At 42.0% G+C, this 15,602-nt stretch overlaps 1 protein-coding gene across 5 annotated transcripts in view; it reads left to right on the top strand.

The window, feature by feature from the left end:
• The first annotated feature begins 2,805 nt into the window (after positions 1-2,805).
• The window catches only part of kmt2d (lysine (K)-specific methyltransferase 2D), a 30,392-nt gene continuing 17,595 nt past the window's right edge, over positions 2,806-15,602 (top strand). For 2 of the 5 annotated variants that reach the window (XM_068733582.1, XM_068733585.1), the window contains exons 1-30: positions 2,806-3,313; positions 5,702-5,784; positions 6,028-6,139; positions 6,296-6,498; positions 6,666-6,775; positions 6,882-7,044; positions 8,045-8,216; positions 8,398-8,512; positions 8,675-8,853; positions 8,968-9,269; positions 9,541-9,657; positions 9,770-10,548; positions 10,702-10,815; positions 10,938-11,051; positions 11,181-11,285; positions 11,375-11,556; positions 11,842-12,006; positions 12,209-12,318; positions 12,462-12,506; positions 12,605-12,790; positions 12,914-13,084; positions 13,174-13,296; positions 13,707-13,828; positions 13,929-14,064; positions 14,174-14,254; positions 14,344-14,421; positions 14,526-14,684; positions 14,831-14,900; positions 15,083-15,321; positions 15,446-15,519. In XM_068733582.1, coding sequence (XP_068589683.1) covers positions 5,736-5,784; positions 6,028-6,139; positions 6,296-6,498; positions 6,666-6,775; positions 6,882-7,044; positions 8,045-8,216; positions 8,398-8,512; positions 8,675-8,853; positions 8,968-9,269; positions 9,541-9,657; positions 9,770-10,548; positions 10,702-10,815; positions 10,938-11,051; positions 11,181-11,285; positions 11,375-11,556; positions 11,842-12,006; positions 12,209-12,318; positions 12,462-12,506; positions 12,605-12,790; positions 12,914-13,084; positions 13,174-13,296; positions 13,707-13,828; positions 13,929-14,064; positions 14,174-14,254; positions 14,344-14,421; positions 14,526-14,684; positions 14,831-14,900; positions 15,083-15,321; positions 15,446-15,519 — 4,575 coding nt within the window. In that variant the 5' untranslated portion in view covers positions 2,806-3,313; positions 5,702-5,735. Of the gene's footprint in view, positions 3,314-5,070; positions 5,140-5,701; positions 5,785-6,027; positions 6,140-6,295; positions 6,499-6,665; positions 6,776-6,881; positions 7,045-8,044; positions 8,217-8,397; positions 8,513-8,674; positions 8,854-8,967; positions 9,270-9,540; positions 9,658-9,769; positions 10,549-10,701; positions 10,816-10,937; positions 11,052-11,180; positions 11,286-11,374; positions 11,557-11,841; positions 12,007-12,208; positions 12,319-12,461; positions 12,507-12,604; positions 12,791-12,913; positions 13,085-13,173; positions 13,297-13,706; positions 13,829-13,928; positions 14,065-14,173; positions 14,255-14,343; positions 14,422-14,525; positions 14,685-14,830; positions 14,901-15,082; positions 15,322-15,445; positions 15,520-15,602 lie in introns of those variants that run through there. The other 3 variants (XM_068733586.1, XM_068733584.1, XM_068733583.1) reach the window with 3 other exon arrangements.

Here is a 15,602-nt window from a genome sequence, read left to right on the forward strand (position 1 = left end):
AAAAGATATTCAGAGAACAAACTGCATCCTATAGAAGCAACCTTGTTTTTCTCAGTTATCTGTAAGGTATATAACTGTAAACATAATAATAATATTGAGGACCCAAACTGTATTCTCTTCTTCAGGTTTACGTTCTGTTGTAAACATCTGTGGAGGTATTCTAGGGGATTATCCTTGAGATACAGGAGGCAGATGGGAAAGCACTGGCCCCGCTGTCTGGCCAATAGGAAAAGCCCTTTGTCCTAATACCATCCTCTATTTACATCCATTGGCCAATCAGTCACTGTCTTCCACTCTGTCTCAGCCCCCCAAAATCTAATCCAATCTGGCTAAAGCTGAATGGGGAGTTAACTAATCCTGTCAGGGGGACCAGTAATAACCTATTTTCTAAATTAAAACCTGCACACCCCACATTCAGGTACAGAGAGGCACACATTTCCTGATCAAAATATACTTTAGTTTTCTAAAACACAGATCAGTGTCAGCAGGCATGAATAATTATGACAAAACTTTTATTGTATGACTATATTTAGAGACATGAAAGAGAAAGATGCATCAGTGGAGATTTGGCATGGGTTTGTATTGAATGTTAAAATACTTGAGTGCTACAGATCATCTTCCCAAACATTATAAAAATCTTTATCACATGCCACATCTGAACAAATTGGGTCATGTTTTTTTCTGTCTGGCGGACAAAAGAGCTTATGACTCCATATGTGATTGGAACCCAGATCTAGAGTGGCAATTGACTTTTTATTGGCTAATTTTTCAGTAATTTAAACACTTCAGAAACTACTTACTTAGTGTCTAATCCAATGAACAATTATCAAAATCATGTGACTTAAGTTAACATGAAACCACTTTTATTCTTTAAATACTACCATTTAAAGAGTGCTGGGTTATACAGTCATGATTTTAAAAAGCATATCCTTTAAAAGCATGGTTTTCTCATCTGGTTCCTTTTGGAACAGCTGTCTACTATTTTAAGCTTTGTGTGCTTGAAGCTCATGATCATTTCCAATTATTGGTCTCTTCGCCACCATCATGTAAACAATTGAGGCTTTAATCTAAATTATTTGGGTGTGTATATCAGCATGTTTCTTAAGTTTTAGTTTCAAGTCACATTTGGAAAGCAATTCTTTATTTAGTTACATGGAACTTTAGAACGCCAAACTACATTCATCCTGTTGAACGAATTCTTGTAACATTTTTCTCATCAGGGGTCTCATCTGATCCCTGAGGTCTCCTGATGCTTCTGCACAATTGCATTACCAGAGATGTTTCACAGTGCAGGGTCAGCTGCAGATCACCCTGCAGGTACTTCTTCACTGCTTACATAGCAGATAATGTATTGTCAGGCATTCTAGTGTGATCACCTTTACATTTGAGACATTTAGCAGATGCTCTTTTCTTCATTTACTTAAAAGTGTTGAGTTATAGCTCAAGTAAGCTACTTACCAGTGAGTTTTTGTTCTCTGGCATGACAGGAGATACACAGCTGATGTAGACTGTTACCCAAAATAATTTTGTGCAAGTTTAAACTCATGCATCGGAGAGGACTTTCGGCCCTTATCTGCATAACAATTGAAAGTTAATACGTGCAAAGTATTAGGATCTTTACATACCAACACTAACTAAAAAACTAACATTTAAGATTGAGAACAATTTTCTTGAAGCCATCCTTCCTGAGTCACTTGTGTCACTGGGACTTTCTCACAGTGATAAAGCAACCTAATGATAAAGAAGGCTCTCATTCCACCTCCCATATCTGCATTAAGTTCAGTATGCAGTATGTATCTCTATATGCCTATGCATTATGATTGATGTGATTCATATAAGGGATGTAAAGTGTTGAACGTGTTGTCAACATTTCTAACACAGGTTGTAATATATTATTACATCATGTATATCAAATTATTTAATCTTGAATATTCATTGATATGTGGCTTGATACAACATTTAAAATGCCTAATAACATACAATCAGATAATGTGGCCACAAATCGCCAGGGTTCAGCATAACACGCGGGTGTTCTGGTTTACGTAGGTAACTATCGGTGAACCTGCTGAAAACTTGGTCGAGGTTTATTCCCGATCACGGCAGTTGTGAATGATTGATTAGCCTACTCTTTACAAATCTTTTTCATTCACTCCAAACAAATGCGCAACGCATGGCAGTATAGTAGCAGAAGGAGAGTACAGTATCAGAAGCGGAATAAGTAATTAGAAACCACGAGGTATTGCACAGACATTTGTATGTTAATTACACAATTAATTTCCTATAAGAACAATTAGCCTCAATTAAATCGCAGCTGATCAATTAACAAAACAAATGCATTCATCTGTGTGCATATTATAGTAGCTTTGGTTCTATAACCATAACAATCTAATGAAAAATGGCTTCCCTGGATCCGAAAATCGAATGACCTAATATCTAATATACACCATATTTCAGTGGTCCGCGCTCAGATAAAACTCGTGTGCCGTGTGCAAAATAACCACCCTCGCACAACGTTGAACATCGCTACACTAACGCTGTAACACGCTTTACTGGTGTCTAGCAATAAAATGAAATTGTTGATCGTTGTTTCGCATGAATACATTTTTGACGTAGTTGTTATTAGCTAGCACTGCTACAGCAGCTAGCCACTTGGCGGAATATAGCCGTGTGCAGACGCAACGCAGTTTAGCGGATTGAAGCGATGCTAGTGACCCATACAAGGGTACCCATGCAAAGTTGAGCTGCACATTTAGGTAGATTAATCTTTTGCAGTGGACTTGAAACTAAAAGAAAAACTATATTTACTGTCGTGTCAACAAAGTTTGGGGCTGTAATTTTTGGATGCACTTTTTTGTGCAAACTTGCAGTCGCTTTAACGACCTCGCGAGCGAGATTCCAGAACAGAGCAGAGGCTAGCTACTGTTAGGTTGTTAGCCTTCAAGCTAAACCCACAAGCAACGAGCCAGATAGCTGGATAGTTTTTGGATTCGCAGTATGAAGCTGGAGAGCCTTTGTCGGGGCCGGTTGAAGACATGTGTCGGTGCTTACTAGTCCCCCGGCAGTAAACGACCACTCGAAACAAAGCCCAAGTTGCTGGTTAGCTAGCTAACCATAGCATTATCCATCTAGTTAAGAAGCTAGCTAGCATCACCGCACAGCCTTCCGCCGAGGTGCACTTCCCCCACTCTCCCTCCAGCCGGCTAGCCGCAGCGATAGTCCGGTACATAAAATGAAGCGACCATCAGCATTCTGGGAAGCTGTGTGGCTGATTGGATTGTGCTGATGTATGAGGAGACGATATTGTTTTTTTGAGGTGAGCTGTTTTTATTATTGTCTATTCGAACTTCTTGCAACAGACATACCTAAAGACACACCAACCCTGACCTTAGACCGGGTAGTGTTAGCTCTGCTATCAGTAACATTTAGCTAGCTGTTAGCTTCAACCAGATGGGGATGTCTAATTGCTGGAGAACTAGCTATGTTACCTGGGTGCTAACTTTAGTTTGAAATATGGTTTACGTTGGCTGTGTCTGAGGTATGGTTCACATGGTAGTCGGTTGACGTTTTAACAGTACATGTTCCTGCGCACGAAATTGTGTATATTTCTCCTAGTTTTGCCTCTTCGGGACACTTTGTTGCTACGTCACCATTGGTAGTTGTGAGTTTTTCCGTTCCAGCCTGTCCGCCAGTGACACGGACTAGGCTATTTGCTGGACAAGATCAACCCTTTGAAGTCGGTGTTTACATTGAGGAATAGTGCTTAGCTTTGCAATTATTCAACTATAAAATCTCATTAGCTTTTTACCCGTGGCACCGCAACAAACGGCCTCTGTTATCGATGACCATTACTAAATAAGAAGCAAACGTTCACCGCTAAAGTTAATTTGTAGCGTTAACACTTTTAACGTTAACTTAGCTAGCAGGATGTTAATACGTTAACTTAACGCCATCATGTCATCACTTTTGCTCTGAACAACAACTTCATTTTAGAGACAAAGCATATTTAGTATCTTCATTAATTGTGATAAGTTATGTTGTGTAGGACTTGGATTTGACGTCAAGTTTGTTGTCGAGAAGCGTTTCCAGTGTTGCTGCCACCGAACACGTTGATTACGAGGCTTTAGTTCATGTTAACGCATAATAGATAAATTCATTTTGTCCATCAGCTCGGTTGCATTGTGCCGCTAACAACGTGCCATTTGTTCTATAATGTTTTAACGTGGTACCACACGTTATGTAGGTTAGGATAGAAGCGCAGGTATGATGCATTTTAATTTGGGAGTTTTGACAGAAATGTAAAGTACTAGTACTTACTCGATAGGCATTCTAAACACTCTTACATAATTTGGACAAATATGTATACGTTGTAGTTGGTTTTATGTCATAATTAATTGCATTCTGGTTTTATTTATTTCATTAATTATGCTCCTATGGGTTAAAGACAAAAGTGCGCCCGTTCTCGGACTGGGGTCTTCTTTCAGCTGCTTCAGTGCGAATAAATAGGAAACGTTTTTTAAATGTGTCTTTGATATCGATAACAGGATAAGTGTGATGTTTTGTAATTGACGAAACATTACAAGACACTCAGCTAAATCTATATAATATCCACCGTCACACGTATTGTCTTCTGAGCCCATTAGATCACAACACAACGTTACAGCATCGCATCACGGACGTTTGTCTTTTTGTTTTGTAACATTTGGAGGTTCACGATGATATTAACACATATCGATGAGGCTGTGATATACCATAAGTAAAATATAACATGCGAAATACAAGCCGATTGTTTCCTTTTATTTAAGTGTCAAGTGTAAATGGCATTTACACGTTGAAACACGTGACATGGCTTCCTATTATTAGCTGTGTTGATAAAATAAATGGTGAGTCCTTCATTGTTTGTTTTTTCAGTAACGTTATTTTTTGTTAATGGCGTGAATCTCACAGCGGAACTATGATGCTTGCGACAAAGGTTCTGCACGAAATAAGCTGTGCTGCAACAGGAAGTTCAACACACGGAAGTTGTGTTTTCTTTGTGTATCCCGATTTATGGTTGTTTTATTTGGGAAAACACCATTTTAGTTTCATCATTTCGTGCTTGTTCGCGCAGCTGTTTCACCGATTTGGATTATGCATTACTTGGTAAACGATAACTTGAATTGTAAGAGCGGTTTCCGATTGATCTGTCCATTTTAACCCTCGCGCTATTTTCACGAGTTTGCGAGGAAGCTCGATTGCATTAGTGCTAACGTTAGTCAGATTAACACAGGGACATAATCTAAAGTGAGGGCATGTCAGCCATGGTTAATGAGTTGCATTGTTTGATTTAAGTCTCCATGTGAAAAGTGCTTTTGGTTGGATAGGGAGGCTAGTGTGGAGTTTTGGGAATTATTTGTTATGATGTTAAACTTATGTTGGCTAATAAAAATGGCATTTGCTATTTTGGTAAGTGGGGACCTACATACCATTTAGCTGTTTATTTTTTTTTATGGGTGGAAACCTGAATTTTATGCATTTATTACTGTTATTATTTTTTTTAGATGATCAGATCTCTTCTGATCCTCACAGACCTGATGTCGGTAGCATAGCCAGTTGTCAGATATAATGCCCACAGGTTGTTTGCATCCTGTGAATAGTTTCATTAAACTATTCTTCTTCTGATTAACATTAACAAGTTGATTCTACTTATGTTTTGAAATTGCAGATCTCTGTCAAGGAGGTCAAAATCAGTACGGGGAATGGACGAGCAGAAATCAAACTGCGAAGAAAATGACTCTGAACCTACAGGTAATGTGTTGTTTTTAAACCCCATGTCGCTACATCATCCATTATGAATGTGCTCTATTCTGCAGGAAGATGAATATGATAATGTTCCTTTGCTCTGAAAGAGATTGAAAATGTTTTGATTGAGTTCATTGAGATTTGTAAACACAATTTATTAGGTGAGGATAGCAGGTAAATTAATAGGGGTTTGGTGAAAGCCATTTATTCCCGTTATATAAAGTGATGTTTTTTCTGTTCTTTCTCCAGCTGATGACAATGCCCCTTCAAAGCAGCTTGTCTCCTCTGAGGAGGAGTCCAAAGCCCTTCTTGCTGCTGAGGACGTGTCTGGTGCTAATACAGCCTCGTCCAGCACACCTGTGTGAGTTATTAATTCTGATTTTTTTTATTTTTTTTTATTTATTTTTTTAAAGTGATATGATCCACACTGTTGTGATCTATATCCCAAGAAACTGCTCATTGTTGGCAACACCAAAAACTGAATCTCTACTCGTTTTGAACAATCCCGTTTGTACAGAGAGAGCGCTCCAGCTTGTGTGCTTTGTAACTGTGTGGAGAGGAGCCTGCATGGACAGCGGGAATTGAGACACTTTGGGCCATTTTCTGAACGGCCGACCCTCAAGCCATCAGCTTCCCCACTGCCACAGCCCGGGAATGATGACCTGTCTTCCATTGGATTTTCCGACTCCCCCTGTCTGGCATCACTCTTTGACGACTCAGGTTGAACTCAAAACATTATGCTATTATATTTAATTTGTGTACAATTAATTCATTCTGTAATAGATTCCATCTATTAGAAATGCAGCACACAGATGCAGAGTTGATGTTTTGTTAGGAATTTAACTGATATTGTGCTCTTTTTTTATGTTTTTTTAATATATATACAGGGGGTTGTGCGGTTCATCACTGGTGTGCGGTGTGGTCGGAGGGAGTGAAGCGGATGGAGAATGAGGAGCTGGAGAACGTGGATAAGGCTGTTATCTCAGGGACACAGCGGGTAAGTGCACTGTCTATAAACTTGAATAAGATGGTATAGAGTGAGAACATTGGGATTAACATGCTTCCTTCACCAAATCTTACTTGTTACCACTGGTTTGTTCCAGCTTTGCGAATACTGCAAAAGGCTGGGCGCAACCATTCGATGCCACGCTGAGGGCTGCACGCGGTTCTACCACTTCCCCTGCTCGGCAGCCAGTGGGTCCTTCCAGTCCATGAAGCAGTTGGTCCTCCTCTGTCCAGAGCACATAGACAAGGCAGAGGAGTTGGGTAAGACAACCAAATATCTTTGTCAACGTTGTGATATTACTTAAGGCATACTCACAGTAAAGCTTTGTTTATTCTTGCGCAAGTCTAAACCGCCTCCGCAGAGGGCGCACAAGCTACAAGCACACACAAAGACGTTTATGCTAAATGCGTCGTTCGTTGCATTATTCGCCAGAGGGAGTACGAACAAAATGTACTGTGAAGAATCAAAAAGCGTGTAACTGGCAAAACGGCATAAACCATCCTCCACAATGCGGAGGAGGAATTGTAATTAACTGCTAACTCGTATCTCGTATCTCATATCTCATATCTCATATTCATGGTTTACTTGATTGCCTTAATACAAGCCCTGTAAAGAAAGAAGTCAAGTATTGCATGCAATATAATGAAACAAAGGTTGAATAGCCTGTAAACAATTTGATTTGGCTGGCAAAATATATACTTGAGTGAAGATTTTTAAGACCTCCGGTTTCTAAAGCATTTAAAGCTGCATGTAAATGGTGCTTTTATCAGTGAACTATTTTTGACAGTCACATCTGAAAAGCTCCGATTGCACGCGCAGCCACGTTACAAAAATTCTGAGGTGCGCGACCAAGCGCCGCCACCTCTCACAGAGCCTTTACGTACGATGACGTGTTTGCGTCATTTGCTGGCGTGAGCGGCTTAGTGCTGGCTTCACTACGGCTTGTGCTATCCACACATTTCACAGATGATTACCAGCTGTGAATATTATCAAATGAGTCTAAAGCTATCTCAGAATTCCTGTTTGGCAACCGGCTCCGTACTAATTTTATTTATCAATTGTGGACTGTACATTTTTATGCTCTTTGTTGTCACACAATTTCCGTTTTGTGCATAGCTTGAAAGTTGGGGGGAAAAAAGCAATCATTGGTAATAGTTTCTCTTAAAAGTTAAATATGTTTTTGAACAAAATAAATTCTTACTTTGCTTAACAAAACCTCATTCTTTCACCCCGTAATATTTTTATAATTTTTTTTTACAGCAGGTGAGGAGGCTTGGTGTGCAGTGTGTGACTCAGCGGGGGAGCTCACGGACTTGCTGTTCTGCACGGGTTGTGGCCAACATTATCATGCGGCTTGCCTTGAGATTGGTGCCACGCCCATCCAGAGGGCAGGATGGCAGTGCCCAGAGTGCAAAGTGTGTCAAACCTGCAGGTAAGTCGAACTGTAGTGATTCAGATACTGTTATAATAATAATAATAATTAGAGATACAATATAATAGTGAATAAGATGTAGTGCCTAAATGTTTTACATAGTTTTTTTAAAAAGATATTTGTCCTATTTTGCTTTATTTCTCATTTTTAAGAGCTATGTCTTTATTCCTCAATTTCGTAGACAACCGGGAGAAGACTCAAAAATGTTGGTATGCGATGCCTGTGATAAGGGCTACCACACCTTCTGTCTCCAGCCAGCCATGGATTCTCTTCCCTCTGACCCATGGAAATGCAGAGTAAGACAAATTTTCTTTTACTTTGGTACAAAGAGATGAGGGCAAGTTTAGGAAATGAAGAAAATGTTTTTATTTACCAGGATATTTGAAAGAGAGCTTGTCTTCATGTACTTCTTTGATCATACGGTTTACATTTTACTCCCATTATTTGTGTTTTGTCAGAGGTGTCGTGTATGTACGGAGTGTGGTGTCCGTGGACTGGTGCTGCCAGGTTTGGCCCAGTGGTTTGACAACTACGCCGTATGTGAGGACTGCCAGCGTCACCGCAGCTCTGTCTGTGGCGTGTGCAGCAAAGCTGCCAACCCATCTGTCACTCTGCTGTGCTGCAGCATGTGCCACAGGTTTGTTTGATGCAGAAGTGCAATAGCGTTTATTAACGGTAGCCATCATGCGTGGGGCTTGTCAATAATAATAATATCCTAAATTATTTCTTGCTCATCTCTTTATTGTCTTAGGTGGGTGCACAGCGAATGTGCTTTACCGGGGGAGCTTTCAGAAGCAAAGTGCATTTGCCGGCTTTGCAAGGAGGATGAGCAGCAGCCCGTCACTCAACCATACACAGTGGAGATACAAACCAGAGAGGCGTCCGAGGAGACAGAAGGACATGTGCATTTGGTAGAGATGACGATCCAAACGGATGCAGACATGGTGACAGAAGAGCACACAGACTTATCAGAGGTGACACCAGGACAGAAAGATGCATCAGAGATGGTTCAGGCTGAAGCCATAATTGACAAAGAGACACCCATGGACTTGGGTAAGTCTTAGTTGCACACAACATAAGACGAAGCTTACGAGACATGACAGTCATGAGTTTTGTTGGACAAGTAAAAGAATGCAGCTTGTTTATGTTGACTGTACCTTGATAATAAAACCCCCACGTCTTTCTAAATGTAGTTGTTTTGGGTTGTATCCACATGGTTAAACACACTTATTGTCAGTCGCTTTTGATAAAGCATCGGCTAAGTAAATGTAATGTAATTTATATCTGAGATGGTCTGCTGAAAGTTAACTACTTTTGGCTTTAGGGGTGAAGTCTGCAGTTGTTGAGACAACAGACGGGGAGAAAATCAAGGATGACGAGCCGCAGGTAGCAACAGAAGGATTGTCTTCTGAGGCGACCGCTGTTCCACTTGAGTTCACAGGTAAACTCAGAACACCCTGTAGACATATTTTGGTACGATGGTGTGCCGTAACTAATGATAGATTTCTAAATGTTTACACTAATAACCACACATTCCTTAATCTCAAATGTAGAATGTGCAGCAACAGAACAGAGGGCCTCTTGTCTTCCTGCTGATGAAGAGGAAGTCAGCCAGGTGACTCCAGCCACTCCTACCCAGGACCCCCCAGCAGAGACACCGTGTGACAACCTTAGAGTAGAACCAACACCAGTGTCACAGCAGGGCCCTGGGAGTGTGGAGAAAGAGAAGCAGGAGGCCACTCCCTCAGTGGAAGAAGAAGTATCACCAGAGTTATTAAACAATGGCTCTGATGACACACCTGTCACAGAATCACTCAGTAATGATCCACCAAAGTTACCAGCTTCTCCTGCCTCTGTGGACAAAACGGAGCATTTGCCCATGGATGATCATCAGGAAAGTCCATGCCAGGACCCCGAGTCTCCTTCTTTATCAGTGGACACACAAGAGGTCCTCTCTTCTATGGAAATAGGTGGGAGGTTACTGCCTCACTCTGAGGAGGAGGAGGATGAAGAGTATGATGAGCATATGAGAGGAGAAGGACTTCATGATGACATAAAGCAGGAACTGCAGGAGCATGAGGTTAAGAGGGAATTGCTGCTGGATGAGATGTCATATCTGAGCCACGGAGATGAGAGCAGCAGTGGCTTTCTGGGCTCTCCAGGAGAACACGATCCTCAGCTCTCCATGGAGTTTGGCCTTGTACCCGCCGGCCGCTCACACACAGATAATCTGCTCTCTGAGACCGATGACTCGCTTCCCTTTGAACCGTTCAGAAGCGACAGAGAGAAGGTGAAACGTAGAGGATCCCCAGGTCGCTCACGGGTCAAACAGGTGAGGTCATGAAGAGTATGATGAGCATATGAGACAAGTTGTTCGTTTTATTGAGGGAGTTTTGCTTGACCAGCTGACATTTTGCCTTCACGTTTCATTGTTACGTTTTCACAACATAACTTAACATTTAAATGCTTTTTCCTTGGCTTTTAGGGGCGAAGCAATAGTTTTCCTGGGAAGCGTCGACCTCGAGGAGGCGGTGGAGGGAGAGGGCGTGGTGGGAGGTCACGCCTCAAAGCCATGGCCTCCTGCATTGATGCTTTTTTGGTGAGCTGTACTTTACACACAATTCAAATGTATAACGTCGTCATAATAACTCTTTTCATTACTTGTCAGTTAATGACTCATGTTTGCAGTATGGTTGTAACTGTTAATTCCCTTGTTCACAGCTAAGCATGACCACAGAGACTGGACTAAGTAAGGAGGAAGACGAGGAGGAAGACGACACCATGCAGAACACGGTGGTCCTTTTCTCAAACACCGATAAATTTGTCCTGCTCCAGGTACAGCTCTTTCTGTAGAGTGACATTTTTGATTACTGTGTGGCACAAACACGGTTGCCACTTTCAAAAGAAATGCAAATACTCTTTGTTTCCTCTTTTGTTAATATTATGTCTCTCCTCTGTTTTTAGGATATGTGCGTTGTGTGTGGCAGTTTTGGAAAGGGTGCGGAGGGCCAATTATTGGCTTGTGCTCAGTGTGCCCAGTGTTACCATCCTTACTGTGTGAACAGCAAAGTAAGCACAATGTTATCCTTTGATTTAATCCTTTATTGTCATCCCTACATTTTAAAATCCAGATAGATTAAACCTGATGTCTTTTGTAGATCACCAAGACAATGCTCCGTAAGGGCTGGCGCTGTTTGGAATGTATTGTGTGCGAGATGTGTGGAAAGGCTTCGGACCCTTCCCGCCTGCTGCTGTGTGATGACTGTGATGTCAGCTATCACACCTACTGCTTGGACCCACCCCTGCACAATGTTCCCAAGGGTGGTTGGAAGTGCAAATGGTAAAAACGAAGAAAAAAAAAAATAGTTAACTCTTAGAACACAAGACTTTATTCAGCCTTGTAGCTTTTGAATGAGGTCAAATGGAAATGAATACATGTAAATTTGCACATTATGTAAAACACTCATACCTCAGCCATGCATTAACAATTCAGAGGCCCAACCCTCTGCCTCTTGTTTCTGTAGCAACAGAAGAACTGCTGCCACTTTAAATGGTGTCTTCATTTATTTTAATCTTTCATGTTCGCTGTATATTTGTTACACAGTGCTTCACTACTTCTGTGCAGGTGTGTATGCTGTGTGCAGTGTGGATCCAACACCCCGGGTTTCCACTGTGAGTGGCAGAACAACTACACCCACTGTGGCCCCTGTGCCAGCCTCGTCACTTGTCCGGTATGCAGAGAGAACTTCATGGAGGAGGAGCTGCTGCTGCAGTGTCAGTACTGCGATCGGTGAGTGCTGCTCATTAGAACTACACGCGCACACACTAGAAACAGAAACTTAGGTATTCATGAGACTGCAGCTAATGAAGACAAGCGGGGAATGGATTATTTATGCATTTTTCCTATCATGAATTATTCCATAACATCTTTGATTCGCAGAGTTGTTATGAAAAGTATGTGTATATCGATGTATATCTGTGTGCCTGTGCAGATGGGTCCACGCCGTCTGTGAGAGTCTGTACACAGAGGATGAGGTGGAACAAGCTTCTGATGAGGGCTTTGCATGCACATCCTGCTCCGCATATGTTCCAAAACCCGTGGGTAAGTCCCAGAACGCTACTGTTATAAAACTGAAGTCGCACTGTAGATTATGGTTTCAAAAATATACCCGAGATGTTCTTATATTTACTGATGACATGATTTTCTTTTGCTTTCTCCTCCTGATTACTTGCCTTTGTTCGCAGTAGTAGAGTCAGCCATTATGGCTTCAATAAAGATCAAAGAGCCAGGTCAGTGGATTTAGCTTGTTCATGTTTATTATCACAAGCACATGAAGCGTGGTCATCACAGTCACGAGTCACTCATATTTGCAAATGTCAATTTACAGAACCCCAGTTCTACCGGTTGGAGGGTGTGTGGCTGACTGAGTCGGGTATGTCCCTGCTCCGCAGCATCTCCATGTCTCCCCTGCACAAGAGGCGGCAGCGTCGCTCTCGTCTCGGCACTCTGTGCTGTGAAGGAGGTCCTGATGGAATGGATCTGAGGGAAGTCGAAGAAGGGGAGGATGGAAAAGGTTTGCACACACTCTGCTCATCCAGTGGTGTATTAACAATTTCAGGGATGAGTTTCTCCTTTTTTTCTTTTTTTTTTTAAATGCAAGACTTTTTGCAATTTCAATGTTGTGTTGTATATCTAGGCTGTGGGGAGCCCATGGATTGTGAATCCAAGATGGAGAACCCTGGGAGCCCTGACAGAGATGGTGGTGCAGAGGGAGGCACTGAAGGCATGGCTGACTGCGAGGGCCTCAAAGGCGGAGCAGAGGAGACGGAGGATAGCAAAAAAAGGAAGCGGAAACCCTACAGGCCTGGTAAGCTACCCAGAATTTCACAAAACAACTTGTAACATCCGCAAAGATGTCTTAGCATTAACACAATATTTATATATAAATTGTACTAGGAATTGGAGGCTTCATGGTGCGACAAAGGAAGTGTCACACGCGGATGAAGAAAGAATTCTTCGCCCAGTTGGCTGGAGAGACTACGTTAGATGGACAGCCAATAGAGAGAACCATTGATGAAGGTCAGTGACAACAGAATTTTTTGAATTTCATTTAATCAAATATTAAAACGTTTTAATTAAATAATTTCAGAATTCTGGAAGCAGAAGTGACTAATTGGAGTGGGGGTTCAGTGCTTTACTTTAGACATTTTTGATAGTTATTGAACATGGGACCTCCTTCAGGACGATATTAGCATTGCATGAACAAAATGAAAGAAATACAGGGTCACCCAGAAGACAGTGGACCCTGACTTTACTTTCACTGCAATGCCGTGATGTTCTTTAAGGAGCTAAAGCAGCAAGCCTCCACCAATCCAACCCCTTGAATTTTTTTAACACAGTTTTGGTCTGAATGCTTTTATCATCATTACTAAGGACTGCATTAGTTTTGTACATTTGGAATACTGAATTGCATGGTTATATATGCATAGGACCTCACCCTGACACAGATAACATAATGGATCCTAAACCAGTGGAGGGTGAGGAGCAGGCCAAGAAACGTCGGGGACGGAAGAAGAGCAAACTTGAGGACATGTTTCCATCTTATCTCCAGGTTTCAAGTCTCTCTATGCCTCATGCTTTACACAGTTTTGAAAACGTATAGTATCAAGGGACATAATGTTCATATCTGAAATGTTTGTAATTTGCTGCAGGAGGCTTTCTTTGGGAAGACACTAATAGACATGAGTAAGAAAGCTGTGATGATACCTCCTGGGCAGAGGCCAGGCGCATGTCTGGTCCGGCCTTCATTACCAGCACCGTCAGGGGTCAAAACTACTGCTCCAGAGAGTAAGAGCACTAAACTGACCTATGGCACATTAAAACCATGCAAATGATTTGTGACACTGGGTGTGGAAAAGGTTAGTACCTTTGTGACCTTTTGTGCTTCTCTCACTAGCTGAGGATCGTGTGGTGAAAGATAATTTCCCTCTCAAGCAAGAAGGGGGTGAGGCCTCTCAGGCTCAGGGAGACGGTGCAGGTAAGTGTCTGTTTGGACACTTTTCTACTGGTTCATCGGTATGGTCTTGAAGTAATTGCAGGTTGGTTTAAAATTGTAAATTGTTTTAGGAGTTTCTGCACCATCCTCATCGGTGAAGGACCAGGTGTCAACTGATCCACATGACTCTGATGCAGAAAAACGTGAAGGTAGGGTCCTGACTGGTCTAAACTGTATGCAACATTAACTTAGGGAAGGTTTTAATACTTGATATTAGCGTCATACCTTAACTGCTGTTGTCCTTGCGCGACAGGACTTCCGCAAGGGATGGAGAGTCAGGACTCTGAGCAGTTCTTCAGGAAGGTTCTGGGAGTGTCAGACGGCTCCCCTTTGGGGGGCATGAAGCCCATCTTGGAGGGCAGTAAGGGAGAACTTAATCGTAGCGCTCTGCCGCAGAGAGCTCTCCTCTCAGGTGTGTATGTGGGCATGTCTGCATATGATCATTAAAACCTTTTTCAAACCACATTTATTGTATGATTGAGGACTTTATAAGGACTAGTACAAATAAGGTTTTGGGGAAATTTGGCTTGAGAATAAAACATGTAAAATCTCTTACAGGGTCCCTGCCCTCAGCTGGAATGATGGATGCTTTTCCTGGCCTCAGTCAGTCACCGTTCTTTGATATGCGGTAGGACCAATACTGAATTGCCTAGTGCATTTTATTTAACAAGAATTTCTGTGTACAATCTGCACAACTTATGCTGTAAATCATAGTGTAGAAGTATGCACACACTTTATTTTTTCCAATGTTGTTGGCACATGCAAGCACTTTATCTTATATATGACAATAACATCTCATATGGTGTACAGGGACCGAGGAGGACTGTTCAGTCCAGATGGGGGGGATGAGAGCCCCTGGGCCACTCCCTCTACCCCAGCAACCCCCTCCTCCCCAGCAACCCCCACTGAGGCAGAGGGTGATGGGCTGTCCTACAACCAACGCAGTCTCCAGCGCTGGGAGAAAGATGAGGAGCTGGGGGAGCTTTCAACTATTTCCCCTGTGCTGTATGCCAACACCAACTTTCCAACTCTCAAGCAGGACTACCCAGGTGAGTGTGGAAGAAATACTATAACAATATGTACAACAACCAAACAGACCTCATACTTTTTAAAAGTACGGTTTTTATTTCTAGTTAGATATTGAACAGCTATTACACATTTGTCCTGTCACAGACTGGGCTAGTCGCTGTAAGCAAATCATGAAGGTCTGGAGGAAGGTGTCAGCTGCTGACAAGGTTCCATATCTGGTAGGTTCTCCAATTATTTTATTTTGATTCTTATTAACTTGATAATTGTTTCCTGCAGTTTTTAAAAATGTAGACAAAGATGC

Source organism: Cebidichthys violaceus, unplaced genomic scaffold (genome assembly GCF_023349555.1).
Source record: "Cebidichthys violaceus isolate CVI_PGR_0920_01 unplaced genomic scaffold, fCebVio1.0.p SCAF_6, whole genome shotgun sequence".
NCBI lineage: Eukaryota > Metazoa > Chordata > Actinopteri > Perciformes > Stichaeidae > Cebidichthys > Cebidichthys violaceus.